The following is a 21,651-nucleotide window of genomic DNA, read 5'->3' on the forward strand; positions in this document are numbered from 1 at the left end:
GTAGATCTCTGCAGTTCATCCAGAGTGATCATGGGCCTCTTGGCTGCATCTCTGATCAGTCTTCTCCTTGTAAGAGCTGAAAGTTTAGAGGGACGGCCAGGTCTTGGTAGATTTGCAGTGGTCTGATACTCCTTCCATTTCAATATTATCGCTTGCACAGTGCTCCTTGGGATGTTTAAAGTTTGGGAAATCTTTTTGTATCCAAATCCGGCTTTAAACTTCTTCACAACAGTATCTCGGACCTGCCTGGTGTGTTCCTTGTTCTTCATGATGCTCTCTGCGCTTTTAACGGACCTCTGAGACTATCACAGTGCAGATGCATTTATACGGAGACTTGATTACACACAGGTGGATTGTATTTATCATAATTAGTCATTTAGGTCAACATTGGATCATTCAGAGATGCTCACTGAACTTCTGGAGAGAGTTTGCTGCACTGAAAGTAAAGGGGCTGAATAATTTTGCACGCCCAATTTTTCAGTTTTTGATTTGTTAAAAAAGTTTGAAATATCCAATAAATGTCGTTCCAATTCATGATTGTGTCCCACTTGTTGTTGATTCTTCACAAAAAAATACAGTTTTATATCTTTATGTTTGAAGCCTGAAATGTGGAAAAAGGTCGCAAAGTTCAAGGGGGCCGAATTCTTTCGCAAGGCACTGTAAGTACACTGACCTGTTCACCATAGACAACAGGGAGGACATAAGTAAATTGATAAATACTTTTATTGTGCAAAGAGTGTGCAAAGCTGTCATCAAGGCAAAGGGTGGCTACTTTGAAGAATCTCAAATATAAAATATATTTGACTTGTTTAACACTTTTTTGCATACTACAAGATGCCATATGTGTTATTTCATCATTTTGATATCTTCGGTATTATTATACAATGTATAAAATAGTAAAAATAAAGAAAAACCCTTGCGTGAGTAGGTGTGTCCAAACTTTTGACTGGGCTGTATGTTAGCCAGTTATCCACACTTCCTGCTGGGACTGTCAGTGGCAACTTAAGAGTTGGAACTGCATCAGGCTTCAGTACAAGAAACGTGGCATAAGTTCGAGTTTCAGCAGGTTCTCCAAGCACTCTTTGTGGTCAACTTTGGTTTCATCCTCAGCTTGGGAAATTAATGTAACCCACTTCCCCATAAATCTTCCTTTTTGGGGAAGTTAAACAACTGCTGTAAATTACAATGAGTAGGTGAGCTGACATCATCTCACTTGAGGCAAAGCAAAACCAAGTGATTCAGCTCAACAGACAGCAATAAAATAGGTTTTTCAGTCTCTAGTGATAGTAAATACCCCTGACTTATTTAAAATGTTAATTAAATTAAATTAAAATGTAGTGTTCCCTGTGCATTCACCTTAATGTATTTTATTTAAATGTTTGATATGTCTCAGTTCAAAGACAGACAGGTCTTCAAAAATGTGTCTTAATAGATTTAATGTTGAAAACGTGTTTTTTTAAACATATCATACCCTATAGTTTGTAAAACACTGTTGATTTGAACCCTACTGTTGTATTTTGTGGTTGTGATGAGTAGTTATCTATTAAACATGACATTACGGTACGGTAATATAAAGTTGCTGATTCTTAACTTCTAATCAACCATGTCAGACTCAGAATTGACTTCAATCGTATTTCACTTCATTAATGTAATTACACCAACAGTAGTTTAAAGAGTGAGACAATTATTTGTTAACATGTTTATATACTGTATATCCATACTAGAGTAGAAATGCAGTATGAAATGGAAATAACATCGCTGTAAGAATGGTTTAAAAATACATTATAAACCATATGAAAATAATTATGAATCATAATAAAAATAAAGTAGTTAAAACATTTAAAAAAAAATGTTACTATCTATCAATCACACAGTTTCATGTTAAGATAGTTGTGTACTCTTAGAAACTGAGAAATAACAAGTAAAGTAAATACATTGAATCAGTAACAAGAAAGGTGAAACATTTAGACATGTCTTGGAATTATAGTTTGAACAATTCATAACAGCATTAAGTGCGAAAACCCAATCCAAATGCAATTTGACATAATGTATCATTATTACAAAATAACTACTGGCTAGAGTGTGAAAATTAGAATATAAGGGATATGAGACAGTAAGAAAAAACTAAGGGGACGTGACTGAGGTGAAAGACAATATTTAATATCCAAATTGGTTAGAATCAGGTGAACGTTAGGGTTAAGAATAGGGTTACGTGCTATGATGTGTACAAACCCTGGATGACTGGCATCGTGCTCTGTATTCAAGCTACTGGTGCAGCTATCTTGGCACTCCTCCCCAATTGTAAAAATATTTTGGAAGCTATAGAAATGCATTTATTAATGTCTACATCCGTTTTGACATATTTATTCTATAACAGACACCTTAATGCATACTTTAAAATTATACTATGTAAGCTGAACATAAAATTGAAACAATATATTTTAAAAACATTCCGTAAAGTATTTATTTTTGGAGAGTACTAATGTTCCTGTCCCCACTACAACAAAACATACTTAAAAACATGTCATTTTGTCCATTTTAATTGAAATACTGTAGAATTCTATTCAATTCCATTGGAGGACTGCTCCTACTAGGGAGTGCCAATATGGCCGACCGGTGGCTTCAAAGTCTCTCAATGGCCAATAAATACTGTAGCATCAACAATCCAGGGTTTATATACGTCATTGGTTATGTGTTTGGTTAAGGTTAGGGGGTTGGTTAAGGATATTGTTAGGGTTACGGTAAGGGTTAGTTTTCAGGGTTTTGGCAAGTCGAGCTGTAAATGGGATGTTGGTCAGAAAAGTCCCCTTAGTCTCTACTGTAATAGTATTTACAGCTTCATACTCGGTTCAGTTTCTCCTTCTTACTTCTTCCCCTTTTCTTCCTTGTGGAAGATCTTCCCATCAGGCTGCTCCTTCCATCTCAATTTGACATCATCAGACATCCCCTTCTCAGTCAATTCCTTCTTTATCTGAGGAACACAGAATTTTGTTTACTGGCTGGTCTACCAACTATGCAGTCAGTACTGGCTAACACTTTACTGCATGCATTTATAATCTATTTATAACAGTTATATAAGACATTATAAAATAAGTCATAGACAGTCATAAACATTATGGTCGTTATAGATAACAGGTAAATCTGTAGTCAATGGTATATAATTTAGCTAGATACTGCAGTAACCCTTTCTCACTTGTAACCCTCACTTGTAACCCTTTATCACCACTAAAATGGCTCTAATTTCTCAACGAGGAAGAGAAGGTGAAATTTACCTGCTGCAAGATGGCTTCCTGAATGGCAGGATCAGTCAGGACCATGTTCTGGTCTTTTGGGGTCAGCTTCACTCGCACCACCTGCTGAGTCTTCGTCACTGCGGGAGCTAACAGAGCCAGAGACGGAGCCAGAGACGGTGCCAGAGACGGCGCCAGAGACAGAGACAGAGCAGACCTAACTCACTCTATTAAATTAATCATAACAGGAACATTTTACATTAGCTAGAAATTCAAAAGGAAATTATCTTAACAGAGAAAAATGTCCTCTGTGTGCTACCTATATCCCCCCACTAGAATCCCCATACTTTAATGAAGTCAGCTTCTCCATCCTGGAGGGGGAAATGAATCATTTCCAGGCCCAGGGACATGTACTAGTCTGTGGCAACCTAAATGCCAGAACTGGACAAGAACCTGACTGACACCCTCAGCACACAGGCGGACAAACTCCTACCTGGAAATTACAGCATTCCCTCCCCAATATGCACCCCAGGCACAACTAAGACAACATAACCATCAAAAATGGGTCACAACTCCCGCAGCTCTGTCACATGCTGGGTATGTACATAGTCAATGGTAGGCTTCGAGGGCACTTCTATGGTAGGCACACCTACAGCTCATCCCTTGACAGTAGTACTATAGACTAATTCATCACTGACCTCAACACAGAGTCTCTCAGAGCGTTCACAGTCAGTCCACTGACACCCCTATCAGATCACAGCAAAATCACACTACAGGAACAGAGCAATGCTCAATAATGAGGCATCAAAGCCAAATGAACTGAATAAAATTAAGAAATGCTATAGATGTCACGACTTCCGCCAAAGTCTGTCCCTCTCCTTGTTTCTAGCCATCGCCGATCCACTTTTCATTTTCATTTTGTTTTGTCTTTGTTTTACACACCTGGTTTCAATTCCCCAATTACATGTTCAATATTTAACCCTCTGTTTTCCCCATGGTTTTTGTGCGTGATTGTTTTACGTATGTTCGGCCCGTTATTGTGGACTCGGTATTACGACATGTTATTTGGAATATTTGAGTAAAGTTACTTGTGTTACTCATCTCTGCTGTCCTGCGCCTGACTCCTCTGCACCAGCTCCACCCAGACCATTACAATAGATGGAAGGAAAGTATGTGGAAACCTACCAAAAAACTATTAGGCAACAACAAATTCAAACCCAGTTAGACAACTTCCTGGATAAAACTTTCCACTGTAATAGTGAAGGTGTTAACTTGGCAGTAGAAAACCTAATCAGTGTATTCGACCTCTCAGCTTCACTATGAAATGAACATAAAATTAATGACAAATGGTTTAATGAAGAATGCAAAAATCTAAGAACGAAATTGAGAAAACTATCCAACCAAAAACAGAGACCCAGAAAACCTGAGTCTACGCCTTCACTATGAAGGCACTAAAACAATACAGAAATACCCTACGGATAAAGAAGGAATAGCATGTCAGAAATCAGCTTAATGTAATTGAAAAATCCATAGACTCTAACCACTTCTGGGAAAAACACTAAACAAACAACAACACAAAGAGTTATCCATCCCTATAACAAAGAACAAACAGCAAAAACATATGCAGTTGAAGTCGCATTTTACATACGTTTAGGTTGGAGTCATTAACTTCTCTAGGGTAGGGGGCAGCATTCGGAATTTTGGATGAAAACATGCCCAAATTAAACGGCCTGCCACTCGGGCCCAGAAGAGATTATATGTATATAACTGGTAGATTTGGATAGAAAACACCCTAAAGTTTCCAAAACTGTTAAAATAGTGTCTGTGAGTATAACAGAACTGATTTAGCAGGCGAAAACCTGAGAAAAATCCATTCAGGAAGTAGTTTTTCTTTCTTTTTTGTAGTTTTCTATTCAATGCCATTACAGTATCCATTGACTTAGGACTCCATTTGCAGTTCCTATGCCTTCCGCTAGATGTCACCAGTCTTTAGAAATGGTTTCAGGCTTGTATTCTTATAAATGAGGGAGTAAGACCAGTCTGAACGAGTGGACCCTACCGTGTCGCAGAGCTTTTTCATGCGCAAGTGCATTATTTGTTTACCTTTTATATTGACGACGTTATTGTCCGGTTGAAATATTATAGATCATTTAGGCTAAAAAAACAACATGAGGATTGAATATAAACATCATTTGACATGTTTCAATGAACTTTACGGACACAATTTGGATTTTTTTGTCTGATTGTTTTGACTGCGTTTGAGCCTGTGGATTACTGAAGGAAACACGCTAACAAAACTGAGGTTTTTGGATATAAACTTCATCGAACAAAAGGAACATTTATTGAGTAAATTAATGCCGTCTGATTGCCACCATATGAAGATCATCAAAGGTAAGGGATGAATTTTATCTCTATTTCTGAGTTTTGTAACGCTTCTGCTTGGCTGGTTACTGTTTGTAATAATTTGTCAACTGGGCTATGTTCTGGGCTATGTATGTTCTGGGCTAGGTATGCTTTTGCCGAAAAGCATTTTATAAATATGACACTGTGGTTGGTTTAACAAGAAGTTAATCTTTAAACCTATGTAAAATATGTTTTGTTTTCTGAATTTTTATAATGAGCATTTCTGTAATTGAATTTAGCGCTCTGCAATCTCACTGGATGTTGGCCAGATGGGACGTTCGTGTCCCACGTACCCTAGAGAGGTTAATACTAGTTTTTCAACCATTCTGCCAATTTCTTGTTAACAAGCTGTAGTTTTGGCAAGTCAGTTAAGACATCTACTTTGTGCATGACACAAGTCATTTTTCCAACAATTATTTACAGACAGATTATTTCCCTTATCATTCACTGTATCACAATTCCAGTGGGTCAGAAGTTTACATACACTAAGTTGACTGTGCCTTTGAACAGCTTGGAAAATTCCAGAAAATGATGTCATGGCTTTAGAAGCTTCTGATAGGCTAATTGACATAATTTGAGTCAATTGGAGGTGTACCTGGGGATGCATTTCAAGGCCTACCTTCAAACTCAGTGCCTCTTTCCTGGACATCATGGGAAAATCAAAATAAATCAGCCAAAACCTCAGACCTCCACAGGTCTGGTTCATCCTTGGGAACAATTTCCAAATGCCTGAAGGTACCACGTTCATCTGTACAAACAATAGTATGCAAGTATAAACACCATGGGACCACGCAGCCATCATACCACTCAGGAAGGAGACGCATTCTGTCTCCCAGAAATGAACGTACTTTGGTGCGAAAAGTGCAAACCAATCCTAGAACAAGGACTTTGTGAAGATGCTGGAGGAAACAGGTATCTATATCCACAGTAAAACGAGTCCTATATCAACATAAACTGAAAGGCCGCTCAGCAAGGAAGAAGCCACTGCTCCAAAACTGCCATAAAAAAGCCAGACTACGGTTTACAACTGCACATGGGGACAAAGATCGTACTTTTTGGAGAAATGTTCTCTGGTCTGATGAAACAAAAATAGAACTGTTTGGACATAATGACCATTGTTATGTTTGGAGGAAAAAGAGGAAGGCTTGCAAGCCGAAGAACACAATCCCAACAGTGAAGCACGGGGTGGCAGCATCATGTTGTGGGGGTGCTTTGCTGCAGCGGGGACTGATGCACTTCACAAAATAGATGGCATCATGACGAAGGAAAGGTATGTGGATATATTGAAGCAGCATCTCAAGACATCAGTCAGGAAGTTAAAGCTTGGTCGCAAATGGTTCTTCGAAATGGAAAATGACTCCAAGCATACTTCCAAAGTTGTGGCAAAATGGCTTAAGGACAACAAAGTGAAGGTATTGGAGTGGCCATCACAAAGCCCTGACCTCAATCCCATGGAAAATTTGAGGGCAGTACTGAAAAATTGTGTGTGAGCAAGGAGGCCTACAATCCTGACTCAGATACACCAGCTCTGTCAGGAGGAATGGGCCAAATTCACGCAACTTATTGTGGGAAGCTTGTGGAAGTCTACCCGAAACGTTTGACCCAAGTTAAACAATTTAAAGGCAATGCTACCAAATACTAATTTGGTGTATGTAATCTTCTGACCCACTGGGAATGTGATGAAAGAAATAAAAGCTGAAATAAATAATTCTCTCTAGTATTATTCTGACATTTCACATTCTTAAAATAAAGTGGCAATCCTAATTGACCTAAGACAGGGAATTTTTACTATGATTAAATGTCAGGAATTGTGAAAAACTGAGTTTAAATGTATTTTGCTAAAGTGTATGTAAACCTCCAACTTCAACTGTACATAATCACATACAAATCTTAGAATCAACTATTAAAGACTACCAGAACTCAATGGATTCTCCAATTACATTGAATGAACTACAGGACAAAATCCTAAATGAAATTATACAATATACAGACCACAAATTCCAAAATGCTATATTTAAACTCTTTAACTTCTTGGGTATAGGGGGCGCTATTTTAATTTTTGGATGAAAAACGTTCCCGTTTTAAACAAGATATTTTGTCACGAAAAGATGCTCGACTATGCATATAATTGACAGCTTTGGAAAGAAAACACTCTGACGTTTCCAAAACTGCAAAGATATTGTCTGTGAGTGCCACAGAACTGATGTTACAGAAAAAACCCAGATAAAAATCCAATCAGGAAGTGCCGCATTTTTTGAAACCGCCTCATGGCAATGGCTCCTTATATGGCTGTGGAGGAGCTACGAGTCAGCTTACGTTTTCCACGTTTTCCCCAAGGTGTCTGCAGCATTGTGACGTATTTGTAGGCATATCATTGGAAGATTGACCATAAGAGACTACATCTACCAGGTGGTCGCTTGGTGTCCTCCGTTGCAATTATTGTGCAATCTCCAGCTGCAGTATTTTTCCGTTTGCTTCTGATGACAAGCCAACTGCCACCACTGATAGATTATCGAATAGATATGTGAAAAACACCTTGAGGATTGATTCTAAACAACGTTTGCCATGTTTCTGTCGATATTATGGAGCTAATTTGGAAAAAAGTTCGGCGTTGTAAGTGACTGCATTTTCCGGTATTTTTCTTAGCCAAACGTGATGAACAAAACGGAGCTATTTCGTCTACACAAATAATATTTTTGGAAAAAATGAACATTTGCTATCTAAATAAGAGTCTCGTCATTGAAAACATCCAAAGTTCTTCAAAGGTAAATTATTTTATTTGAATGCTTTTCTTGTTTTTGTGAAAATGTTGCCTGCTGAATGTTAGGCTTAATGCTATGCTAGGCTATCAATACTCTTACACAAATTCTTGTGTAGCTTTGGTTGAAAAGCATATTTTGAAAATCTGAGATGACAGTGTTGTTAACAAAAGGCTAAGCTTGTGTTTCAATATATTTCTTTCATTTCATTTGCGATTTTAGGAAACGTTGCGTCATGGTAATGAGCTTGAGGCTATGATTACGCTCCCGGATACGGGATTGCTCGACGCTAGAGGTTAACATCATTCTTAGCTCTGGCAACTTCCCCAAGATTTGGAACCAAGGACTGATCACCCCAATCTATAAAGTGGAGTCAAATTTAACCCCAACAACTACCGTGGGATATGCATCAACAGCAACCTTGGGAAAATCTTCTGCATTATCATTAACAGCAGACTCATACATTTCCTCAGTGAAAAAAATGTACTGAGTCAATGTCAAATTGGCTTTTTAACAAATTACCGTACAACAGACCACATTCACCCTGCACACCCTAATAAATAAAAAAACAAAAAAACAAAGGCAGTCTTCTCATGCTTTGTCGATTTCACAAAAGCTTTTATCTCAATTTGGCATGAGGGCATGCCATACAAATTGATGGAAAGTGGTGTTGGGGTAAAAACATATGACATTATAAAATCCATGTACACAAACAACAAGTGTGTGGTTAAAATTGGCAAAAAAAACACACGTTTCTTTTCACAGGGCCTTGGGAGACAGGGATGCATCTTAAACCCCACCCTCTTCAACATATACAGTGGGGCAAAAAAGTATTTAGTCAGCCACCAATTGTGCAAGTTCTCCCTCTTAAAAAGATGAGAGAGGCCTGTAATTTTCATCATAGGTACACTTCAACTATGACAGACAAAATGAGAAAAAAAATCCAGAAAATCACATTGTAGGATTCTTAATGAATTTATTTGCAAATTATGGTGGAAAATAAGTATTTGGTCACCTACAAACAAGATTTCTGGCTCTCACAGACCTGTAACTTCTTCTTTAAGAGGCTCCTCTGTCCTCCACTCGTTACCTGTATTAATGGCATTACAGGCCTCTCATCTTTTTAAGTGGGAGAACTTGCACAATTGGTGACTGACTAAATACTTTTTTGCCCCACTGTATATCAACAAATTGGTGAGGGCACTAGAACAGTTTGCAGCACCCGGCCTCACCCTACTAGAATCTGAAGTCAAATGTCTACTGTTTGCTGATGATCTGGTGCTTCTGTCCTCAACCAAGGAGGGCCTACAGCAGCACCTAGATCTTCTGCACAGATTCTGTCGACCCAGTAAATCTCAGTAAGACAAAAATAATGGTGTTCCAAAAACGGTCCAGTTGCCAGGACCACAAATACAAATTCCATCTAGACACCATTGCCCTAGAGCACACAAACAACTATAGATGCCTCTGCTTAAACATCAGCACCACAGGTAACTTCCACAAAGCTGTGAACGAGCTGAGAGACAAGGCAAGAAGGGCCTTCTACGCCATCAAAATGAACATAAAATTTGACATAACAATTAGGTTCTGGTTAACGTCTCTTTTCTGGATTTTGAGAATTAGTGGGTATCGGCCTAATTCTTCTCTGCATGCATTATTTGCATGCATTTAGAGTCTCAATTTGGTGTTTGTCCCATTTTGTAAATTCTCTGTTGGTGAGCGGACCCAATACCTCAAAACAGTAAAGGGCAATTGGTTCTATAGTTGATTCAAGTAATTTTAAAGTACAAAAGGGAAACTAAATAAACATAAATATGGTTTGTATTTACAATGGTGTTTGTTCTTCACTGGTTGCCCTTTTCTTGTGGAAACAGGACACAAATCTTGCTGCTGTGATGGCACACTGTGGAATTTCACCCAGTAGATATGGGAGTTTATCAAAATTGGGTTTGTTTTCGAATTCTTTGTGGATCTGTGTAATCTGAGGGAAATATGTGTCTCTAATATGGTCATGCATTTGGGAAGAGGTTAGGAAGTGCAGCTCAGTTTCCACATCATTTTGTGGGCAGTGTGCACATAGCCTGTCTTCTCTTGAGAGCCAGGTCTGTCTACGGCGGCCTTTCTCAATAGCAAGGCTATGCTCACTGAGTCTGTACATAGTCAAAGTTTTCCTTAAGTTTGGTTCAGTCACAGTGGTCAGGTATTCTGCCACTGTGTACTCTCTGTTTAGGGTCAAATAGCATTCTAGTTTGCTCAGTTTTTTTATTAATTCTTTCCAATGTGTCAAGTAATTATCTTTTTGTTTTCTCATGATTTTGTTGGGTCTAACTGTGTTGCTGTCCTGGGGCTCTGTGGGGTGTGTTTGTGTTTGTGAACAGAGCCCCAGGACCAGCTTGCTTAGGGGACTCTTCTCCAGGTTAATCTCTTTGTAAGTGATTGCTTTGTTATGGAAGGTTTGTGAATCTGTGTGAATTTAAGTGTGCTCTCTCTAATTCTCTCTTTCTCTCTTTCTTTCTCTCTCTCGGAGGACCTGAGCCCTAGGACCAGGCCTCAGGACTACCTGACATGATGACTCCTTGCTGTCCCCAGTCCACCTGGCTGTGCTGCTGCACCAGTTTCAACTGTTCTGCCTTATTATTATTGGGCCATGCTGGTCATTTATAAACATTTGAACATCTTGGCCATGTTCTGTTATAATCTCCACCCGGCACAGCAAGAAGAGGACTGGCCACCCCACATAGCCTGGTTCCTCTCTAGGTTTTTCCTAGGTTTTGGCCTTTCTAGGGAGTTTTTCCTAGCCACCGTGCTTCTACACCTGCATTGCTTGCTGTTTGGGGTTTTAGGCTGGGTTTTTTACAGCACTTTGAGATATCAGCTGATGTACGAAGGGCTATATAAATACATTTGATTTGATTTGAATCGCGCACACACACACACACACACACACACACACACAATAACATATACTGTAACTCACCACCGTAGCAACAGAAGGGAAGTTTTGTTCCACATGTGTAGTCTTCCCATTTGCCTGATTTATCGAACATCGACACACAGTTCCCGTAGCGATTATTGGGTGCTCTTGAACGCCAGTATCTGAATGAAGAGTTACTCTGGTCCGACCAGCTCCAGTCTCTGAACAGGCCGATCCACACCCAGTTTCCCTTCGGTACAATGCTCCCTATCTTCCTGCTCTCAGCCAGGTTCCTCACACTGGCCATGTCTGTGTAGTGCTGTCTGCAGTAGCTCTGCCCTTCATCCCACGTCATACCTTCATTTGACAAGATGAACCTCTCAGAAATGATGGTTGTCTTCCCTGCAAATGTTTAACGTTGAATGTAAGTATTGAATGTAAGTATCATTTATAGTTATTTTTTACCTAAGAAATTTACCAATTTGTCACATTTGACTGTGTAAAACCTAGCAGTACTACTTATTTATCTGAGGGTAAGGCGGATACAAGACTTCAGGAAGTATTCATACCCCTTGACTTTTTCCACATTTTGTTGTGTTACTGTAGTGGGTAGTAATATTTATAATTTAGGATATTATAAATAACCCAAATGTGACTGATAATAAGACTAAGCAATTAGCCTATTAAAATGTTTATCTGACTCAATAAAGATAGTTGGTAGGATGCAAGAGACTATGGTTGAGTTACAGTAATAGGCAAATATCTGAGAATGGATTCAAAATACAATTGTATTTATTTACTTTGTAAAAATGAATGGATTCACATACAAGACTTAAAGCTTAAGTAACAAACCATTAACAAGCATTACAAGGCATTATTCTCGTAATTGTCAGAGAGAGAGAGAAATCATAGCCTGAATGGCCATGCCCCAAAAGTCAGTTGGGTGGAGAGATAATGAAAGCGAGAGAGAGAGAGAGAGAGAGAGAGAGAGAGAGAGAGAGAGAGAGAGAGAGAGAGAGAGAGAGAGAGAGAGAGAGAGAGAGAGAGAGAGAGAGAGAGAGAGAGAGAGTGTATCTCACTAGAGAAGTTAAGGAACAAAAAAGTGATAGAACAATGAATCTGAAACCCTTTTATAAGCATCTGAGTTGCTTGGATTCATAACCTGAGTTGTTGATAAATAGCATTTCTGTCAAATTAACCTCCAATCAGATATCAGACCTACATTATGTTACCTCTGCTTGTCAGATACGAGAGTCACACTTTCGCTGTGGCAGTTTCCAGGAGGAGATGTTCTCACGGAAGTCCTGTGGTCACTGGCGCCAGGAGAGGTGTGAAGACTGATAAAACTTGATTTGACTAAATGAATGTTACCGTGTGAATGAAATTGTGGTGTTTACTTTTTTTCAAGAGCTTATAAAGAGCTGCCAAAATGTGTTATGTCTTCTTGCATTGTATGCTTTCTGATTGATGTATTTTTAAAGTGACTGGATTAAAACTGTAGGTTGGGTTGACTGGTTATTAAGCACATTTCTGTTGTCTGGACAGATTATTTTAATTGAGTTGAATAGACTAGAGTCTGGGTTTGTTTTCGTGTCTTTTGTTTTTACTAGCGAAGTGTTAAGTAACACGAAGCGTTAAGTAATTCAGGCTGGGGCTGCGTTCCTACTTGAATACACATTTGTTCATACTTTGAGAACTTGTTACCAAACTCCTGTGTGTATCACACACACAGTTTTTCTCTTACAGATTATTCTGAACTGTAGCCACGTTAAGTCTTAGCCTATCGGTGATAGTCATTTACTCTGAGTTATTCTGTAATGTATCATGTATTTCATGTACACTGGAGTTGAGTATTATTTATTTTGTGATTAATACATTCTATTAGTTGAATTGAGTAAATGCATTCCTTGTTTTACAGAGTAATTATTTGATTAACTAAATGACTGTATCTTGGTAGGCCTATTGATAGTTGTTAATTACACTATACATATAGTACATATATGCACTATAAATATATGCTTGGTCTCTGAGTTAAGGTTAAGTCAATAATTTTATTCTAGGACATCGATTGCAAGATATTAGCTCTGTCACGAATATTACCGAAGGTGACTCCACTTCTTGTTCGGGTGGCGCTCGGCGGTCGTCGTCGCCGGTCTACTAGCTGCCACCGATCCTTTGTTCTGTGTTCGTTTGGTTGTGTCTAATTGGTTTCACCTGTTTCTTGTTTGGTTGTTAGGGTGGGGTTATTTAAGTTCGTTCAGCCCGCTTCTGTTTGTGCAGGCTTGTTCGTCTGTATGTGTTAGAGTGGTTTGTGTTTGCATTTCGGGTTTCTCGCTGTCCTTTATTTTTTCACATTATTGTTTTCTATTTTTGTTCCTGTGATTTATTCTGGACATTAAAGCGTGTTTTTCTCGCATCCTTTTGCTCTCTGCGCCTGACTCCACACCTATTCACTCATTGAGCGTTACAAGCTCCTTGTTCTTTAGCCTCTTAATAATTGCCTTCTTTGAGGATAACACAGTGCCACCGACGTGGCCAGCTATCAAGAACTCTGGGCTCTTCTTCCCTGTGACCGACGTGAGTAAGACAATTAGTTTGCAGGGAGGCACCCACAAACTTGCCTATTGTTTTTCTTGACCATAGAGTTTGCTAGAAGGCACATCAGACATCATGTTACCCCTGTTGTAACTAGCATAGCCCTGAACATTTTGATTGTGACATAATTTGTAATCTCACAATTAGCCTGGCATTGTTTACGGACATATTTAATCAATCCCTATCCCAGTCTGTTGTCCCCACATACTTCAAGATGGTCACCATTGTTCCTGTTCCCAAGAAAGCAGAAGTAACTGAACTAAATGACTATCGCCCCATTGCACTCACCTCTGTCATCATGAAGTGCTTTGAGAGACTAGTCAAGGATCATATCACCTCTACCTTGTCACCCTAAACCCACCTCAATTTGCTTAACGCCCCAATAGACACACAGACGATGCCATCGCACTGCACACTGCCCTATTCCATCTGAACAAGAGAAATACCTATGTAAAAATGCTGTTGTCATGACATTGGCCTGGGGAGTAGGTTTATGAGTCATAAATACCTCTTCCCCCCCCTTTTTCCTCTTTCTACCCTACTGAGGTTACATTTGCAAAACCCTTGGTTAACATAGAGATTCTGGGAACATCAGAAGGTGGGGGAAAATTAACTATACTCTGCGGTGTATATAACTATATGCGGTGGTACATAATGAATATGATGTCAGTTCGGTTGTCATCTGAGACATTCTCATTAATGATAAGATGACGTAAACTCTACAATGGAAAGTCTACACATCAGAGTTATCGGATTCACATGTAATTGTTGTTCAATTTAAATGTTTGAATATGAAATTATTTGTGATGGGATGAAATGTGATTTTAGCTTCTAAAATGTGAGATTTGGGTTTTCATAAGATTGAGCAGAGCCCTATCAGTGGCCCGCCCCTGTGAAGGGACATGGGCTATAAAACTTTCAAAACACGCCCTCCTCTCCCTTCAGATATAAGCCCTTGACGACAATATAACCTCCTGTTCCGAGGACGTGAGGACAACGGTCCTATGTCAGAATGGTTCAGATAATAGCTACAGAATGAAGCCAACATCAGCATGAGCTTTGGTTGCGAATGGTATGAACTTTGAACTCTTATGCACTACAGAAGTGATAACTCCTAGCCGTTGAGTTAGCAACAGCAGATGCAACGAGGGTTAGGAAGGAACAGAGTATCCCGTCTATCACCCAACGACGTTACTACAATGTATCCAATTGACAACCAGAGACATTCTTCAAAGGACTCGGTTGAGCAACACGGCTTTCCATCTACCACCAACCTACCGAAGCGCAGCTCAGAGTAAATAATTATTGCATTTTCCATTTCCAAATGGGTGGTAATTTAGAATGCATAAGCTACTGTATTTACGATAGCACAGCTTCTTCCCTTTGTTCCTCAGTCTTCCCGCTCTTTCACTCAAACCCAGCCCCTTTTCTTTTGTGCAAAAAGCTGTCATATCTGTTCCGCCCACTAGGGACATTTCCTTTATGACGTAATTTGTAATCAAGTTATGATTTAATTATGTGTATGTGTAATTAGTTAGGTATTTAGTAAATAAATGATTAAACCCATTTTTTTATGGCTGATTCAAATTGTTATCCAGGGTTTGTGCAGATAACCAAGAATGTACAACTTTCAGATGAGACTGAATTAAGATGAAGATTCATATTGACTGCTATTGATGTAAAATATTACTTGGTCTTTAAGAGTTTATTCGGAAGATAACAGCTCTATAAATATTATTTTGTGGTGCCAGACTCTAGTTAATTACATTTACATGATTAGCTCAATCAGGTGATATTAATTACGGATAAATTATTTTATAGAATAGCATGTCATATCACTTAATCCGGCATAGCCAAAGAAACGACACTGTTCATTGACTATAGCTCAGCATTCAACACCATAGCACCCTCCAAGCTCATCATTAAACTCGAGGCCCTGGGTGTGAACCTCGCCCAGTGGTGAATGTGGGAAACAACACCTCCACTTCGCTGATCCTCAACACTGGGGCCCCACAAGGGTGTGTTCTCATCCCCCTCCTGTACTCCTTGTTCACCCATGACTGCGTGGCCAAGCACGCCTCCAACTCAATCATCAAGTTTGCAGACGACACTACAGTAGTAGGCTTGATTACCAACAATGATGAGAGATCCTACAGGGAGGAGGTGAGGGCTCTGGGAGTGTTGTGATTGTAGACTTCAGGAAACAGCAGAGGGAGCACCCACCTATCATCGGGACCACAGGGGAGAAGGTGAAAAGCTTCAAGTTCCTCAGAGTACACATCACTGACAAACTGAAACGGTCCACCCACACAGACAGTGTGGTAAAGAAGGTGCAACAGTGCCTCTTCAACCTCAGGAGACTGGAGAAATTTGGCTTGGCACCTAAAACCCTCAACTTTTACAGATGCACAATTGAGAGCATCCTGTCTGGCTGTATCACCGCCTGGTACGACAACTGCACCACCGGCAACTGCACCACCCAGAACTGCAGGGCTCTCCAGAAAGTGGTGCGGTCTGCCCAATGCATCATCGGGGGCAAACTATCTGCCCTCCAAGACAACTACAGTACAAAATCTCACAGGAAGGCCAAAAAGATAATCAAGGACAACAAACTCCCTAGCCACTGCCTGTTCACCCCGCTATCTTCCAGAAGGCGAGGTCAGTGCAGGTGCATCAAATCTGGGACCGAGAGACTGAAAAACAGCTTCTATCTCAAGGCCATCAGACTGTTAAATAGCCATCACTAACACATTAGAGGCTGCTGCCCATATACATAGACTTGAAATCACTGGCCACTTTAATAAAAAAAGGAACACTAGTCCCTTTAATAATGTTTACATATTTTGCATTACTCATCTCATATGTATGTATATACTGTATTCTATTCTTCTGTATCTTATCTTGCCGCTCTGACATTGCTCGTCCATATATTTATATATTCTTTATGCCATTCCTTTACTTAGATTTGTGTGTATTGGGTATATGTTGTGTAATTGTTTATTATTACTAGTTAGACATTACTGCACTGTCGGTAAGCATTTCGCTAAACCCGCAATAACATCTGCTAAATACGTGTATGTTACCAATACAATTTTGATTTGATATAATGGTTGGATCATTTCCACCAAACTAAATGGTGACATCCAGGTGATGGGGATTTCTATACTACACTACATTACAGGGTGAATTTAAAATGGATTCAGTTGAGAATTTTTGTCACACAATACCCCATAATGCCAAAGTGGAGTTATGTTTTTTTAAATGTTTACTAATTAATCAAAAATGTAAAGTTGAAATGTCTTGAGTTAAAAGTATTCAACCTCTGTTATGTTTAGCCTAAATAAGTTAAGGACTAAAAATGTGCTTAACAAGTCACCATTTTTTTTATTTAACCTTTATTTAACTAGGCAAGTCAGTTAAGAACTAAATCTTATTTACAATGACGGCCTGCCAAAAGACAAAAGGCCTCCTGCAGGGACGGGGGACTGGGATAAAAAAAGAAAATAAATTATAAATACAATATAAATATAGGACAAAACACACATCATACAAGAGAGACAACACAACACTACGTAAAGAGAGACCTAAGACAACAACATAGCAAGGCATTAACACATGACAACACAGCATGGTAGCAACACAACATAACAACAACATGGTAAAAACACAACATGGTAGCAGCACAAAACATGGGACAAACATTATAGGGCACAGTCAACAGCACAAGGGTCAAGAAGGTAGAGACAACAATACATCACACAAAGCAGCCACAACTGTCAATAAGTTGCATGGACTCACTCTGTGTGCAATAATAGTGTTTAACATAATTTTTGAATGACAACCTCATCTCTGTACCCCACACATACAATTATCTGTAAAGTCCCTCAGTCGAGCAGTGAAAAAAATAATTGTTTAACCACAAAGACCAGGGTATCAATACACCTAGTCACTACAAAGATAGAGACATTCTTCCTAATTCATTTTCTTGAGAGGAAGGAAACCACTCAGGGATTTCAACATGAGGCCAATGGTGATTTTAAAACAGTTACAGAGTTAAATTTTGGGCTCCCGAGTGGTGCAGCAGTCTAAGGCACTGCATCTCAGTGCTAGAGGTGTCACTACAGACACCCTGGTTCGTATCCAGGCTGTATCACAACCAGCCATGATTGGGAGTTCCGTAGGGCGGCACACAATTGGCCCAGCGTCATCCGGGTTTGGCTGGGGTAGGCCGTCATTGTAAATAAGAATTTGTTCTTAACTGACTTTCCGAGTTAAATAAAGGTTAAATAATCATATTTTTTAAATATAAAAAAAATATCCAAAAGGACTCTGTTATCGCTGCCAAAGTTGATTGTAATATGCATTGACTGAGGGGTGTGAATACTTATGTAAATGAGATATTTTTGTATTTCCTTTTCAATTAATTTTCTAAACAATTCTGATTTTTTTTTTTTACTTTGTCATTAAATCCATTTTGAGTTCAGCCTGTAACACAGTAAAATGTAGAATAATAAGTCAAGGGGTCTGAATACTTTCTGAAGGCACTGCATACAGTGTATACATTTTGTTACGTTAAAGCCTTATTCTAAAATTGATAAAATAAATTTTTGTCCTCATCAATCTACACATAATACCCCATAATGACAAAGTTAAAACATATTTTTAGAATTTTTGCAAATGTATTAAAAATAAAAAACTGAAATAAAATATTTACGTAAGTATTCAGACCTTTTGATATGAGACTCGAAATCAGGACATTATGGTAGAGCGGCCAGACAGAAGCCACTCCTAAGTTAAAGGCACATGACAGCCTGCTTGGAGTTTGCCAAAAAGGTACCTAAAGGACTCTCAGACCATGAGAAGCAAGATTCTCTAGTCTGATGAAACCAAGATTGAACCTTTTGGCCTGAATGCCAAGCCTCACGTCTGGAGGATACCTGGCACCATCCCTACGGTGAAACATGGTGGTGGCAGCATCATCCTGTGGGAATGTTTTTCGGCAGCAGGGACTGAGAGACTAGTCAGCACTGAGGTAAGATGACGGAGCAAAGGACAGAGAGATCCTTGGTGAAAACCTGCTCCAGAGCACTAAGGACCTCAGACTGGGGCGACGGACCAACAGGACAACAATCTTAAGCACACAGGCAAGACAATGCAGTGGCTTAGGGACAAGTCTTTGAATGTCCTTGAGTGACCCAGCCAGAGCCCGGACTTGGATATCTCTGTAGAGACCTGAAAATAGCTGTGCAGCGACGCTCCCCATCCAACCTGACAGAGCTTGAGTGGATCTGCAGAGAAGAACTGGAGAAACTCCCCAAATACAGGTGTTTAATGCTTGTAGCATCACACCCAAGAAGACTCAAGGCTGTAATCGCTGCCAAAGGTGATACAACAAAGTACTGAGTAAATGGTCTGAATACTTTCATAAATGTGATATATCAGTTTTTTACATGTAATAAATTAGCAAAACACTTAAAAAACATGTTTTTGCATTGTCATTATGTGTAATGGTTTTCCTCCTCTTCAGATGAAGAGGAGGTGTAGTATGAATCGGACCAAGATGCGGCGTGGTAAGTGTTCATGATGAATATTTTAAAGACAAACAGAACACTAAAATACAAAAACAATAAACGAAACGTGAATAACCGAAACCGAAAACAGTACCGTGTGGTGAACAAACACAGACACGGAAACAAACACCCACAAACAAACAGTGAAACCCAGGCTACCTAAGTATGATTCTCAATCAGAGACAACTAATGACACCTGCCTCTGTTTGAGAACCATACTAGGTCGAAACATAGAAATCCCCAAATCATAGAAAAAGAAACAGACTGCCCACCCCAACTCACGCCCTGACCATACTAAATAACGACAAAACAAAGGAAATAAAGGTCAGAACGTGACATTATGGGGTATTTTGTAGATTAATGAGGAAAATTACTTTTGAATCAATTTTAGAATAAGGCTGTAATGTAACAAAATGTGGAGTATTCAAGGGTTCTGAATACTTTCTGAATGCACTGTACTTGTTTTCAGTAGTGTTTGTGTCACGATGACTTTATAGAGTGTCAGTGCACATGCAGGTTAAAATATGTTTGCAAACATAAAGTTATGATAATATAATAACTTATTTCCTATTTTAAAATGTTCTAATTGTACAGACATAGAGCTGTAAATACACCAAAGAGTAACATGTTCTCACCGTTGTAGCAGACCGAGTGGTGATTTTGGTTGCAAATGAGATCCCACCACGTCCCGTACTCTCCTGTCGCTACACAGTGCTGATCAGTGTATTTACCATCTGAACTGTCCCAGTTCCTAAACTCAGTCTCTCCCTCACCATAGTAGTCCATATCTTCTAGAGACCACCTCCAGCTGTTAACACCATTATACAACCCTATCCAGGCTGATCCATTATAACCACTGTCTACAGTGTTGATCAGTCTGTTCATATCCTCCATGTTGTCTATGGTGGCCAGGTCAGTGTACTTCTCTCTGCAGTATCTCTGTGCTTCATTCCAGTTCTTGCCCATGTTCACAAAGTGGTACTGAGGGAGGCATGGAGAGGGTAAAAACAGCCCTGTGAACAAAACTCTCATTTAGTGCATTATTATCTGTTCCATTATCACAGGCCTGCTACACTGGATGCTTAACCTTTGTTTTCTATAAATCCAGGGTGTAAACAACACAGCTTCACGAGATGCTTGTGCAACTCAGCGTACAATTACGCTGTGGATCTATTTTCAAGATGTTGTGGCGCAACTCACAACTTCAAATACTTGATGAAGTGGCCCTGCTCCGCTCACCCAGGATAAGTTCAGCTTTTCAGTGTAGCAGCTAAAATAAACACCGCTTCCACAGTACCCCAGTATAGCTAACAACACAGAAATATACAGTACTATTGGAAAGTATTCAGACCCCTTGACTTTTTCCACATTTTGTTTTATTACAGCCTTATTCTAAAATGGACGAACATGTTTTTTCCCCTCATCAATCTAAACACAATACCTTATAATGACAAAGCAAAAACATGTTTATTATATATTTTTTGCTAATTTATTAAATATCAAAAATGGAAATATCATATTTGAGAATAAGGCTGTAACGTAACAAAATGTGGAAAAAGTCAAGGGGTCGGAATACTTTCCGAAAGCACTGTATATTTCTGTGTTGTTAGCTATACTGGGGCACTGTGGAGTACCAGTCTTTCTCCACTTACATGCTTACTCGCGAACTCACTGATTCACACCCGCAGGCGCACACACGCACGCGCACACACACACGCACGCACGCACACACACACACACACACTCTCACTTTCACACACACACACTATTAATTTACTGTACTGACCTGTTAGTAATAGAATGGTTCTCCACCCCATCGTCTGACTGACAGTGTTTCCACTAAGGGAATATAAAAGGGATTGTTAAATTAAATAGAATTGCTAGCAGGGGCTGAAGGGATAGTTGACTCAATTTACAAATTGACATATTGGTTTCAGTACCCTTGAAGCAGTCCATTGACAAGGTAAGGACATTAAAATATTGAAAATATCTTTATCAAAATCTATCTTAAGACGTTTGTTGTCATTTGGACAGGTTTTAAAATGTCAGCAGAAGCCATTTTTATTTTATTTAACTAGGCTAGTCAGTTAAGAACAAATTCTTATTTTTAATGACGGCCTAGGAACAGTGGGCAGAACAACAGATTTGTACCTTGTCAGCTCGGGGGTTTGAACTTGCAA

The 21,651-nt window shown here is 39.3% G+C and overlaps 1 protein-coding gene across 2 annotated transcripts; it reads right to left on the bottom strand.

The window, feature by feature from the left end:
• Positions 1-1,425: 1,425 nt before the first annotated feature.
• LOC110531492 (C-type lectin lectoxin-Thr1-like) lies at positions 1,426-21,306 on the bottom strand. 2 transcript variants are annotated; one of them, XM_021614696.2, is made up of 5 exons: positions 21,258-21,306; positions 20,107-20,484; positions 11,370-11,708; positions 3,273-3,379; positions 1,426-2,971 (listed from the first exon to the last, which is right to left on the bottom strand). In XM_021614696.2, exons 1-5 carry the CDS (start codon positions 21,286-21,288, stop codon positions 2,864-2,866), a joined length of 963 nt encoding a protein of 320 aa, XP_021470371.2. In that variant the 5' UTR covers positions 21,289-21,306; the 3' UTR covers positions 1,426-2,863. The 2 variants fall into 2 exon arrangements, with proteins under 2 accessions (XP_021470371.2, XP_036843266.1); XM_036987371.1 differs by lacking the exons at positions 20,107-20,484; positions 21,258-21,306 and adding an exon at positions 12,539-13,151.
• Positions 21,307-21,651: the final 345 nt, after the last annotated feature.

This window comes from Oncorhynchus mykiss, chromosome 9 (assembly GCF_013265735.2).
Source record: "Oncorhynchus mykiss isolate Arlee chromosome 9, USDA_OmykA_1.1, whole genome shotgun sequence".
Lineage (NCBI taxonomy): Eukaryota > Metazoa > Chordata > Actinopteri > Salmoniformes > Salmonidae > Oncorhynchus > Oncorhynchus mykiss.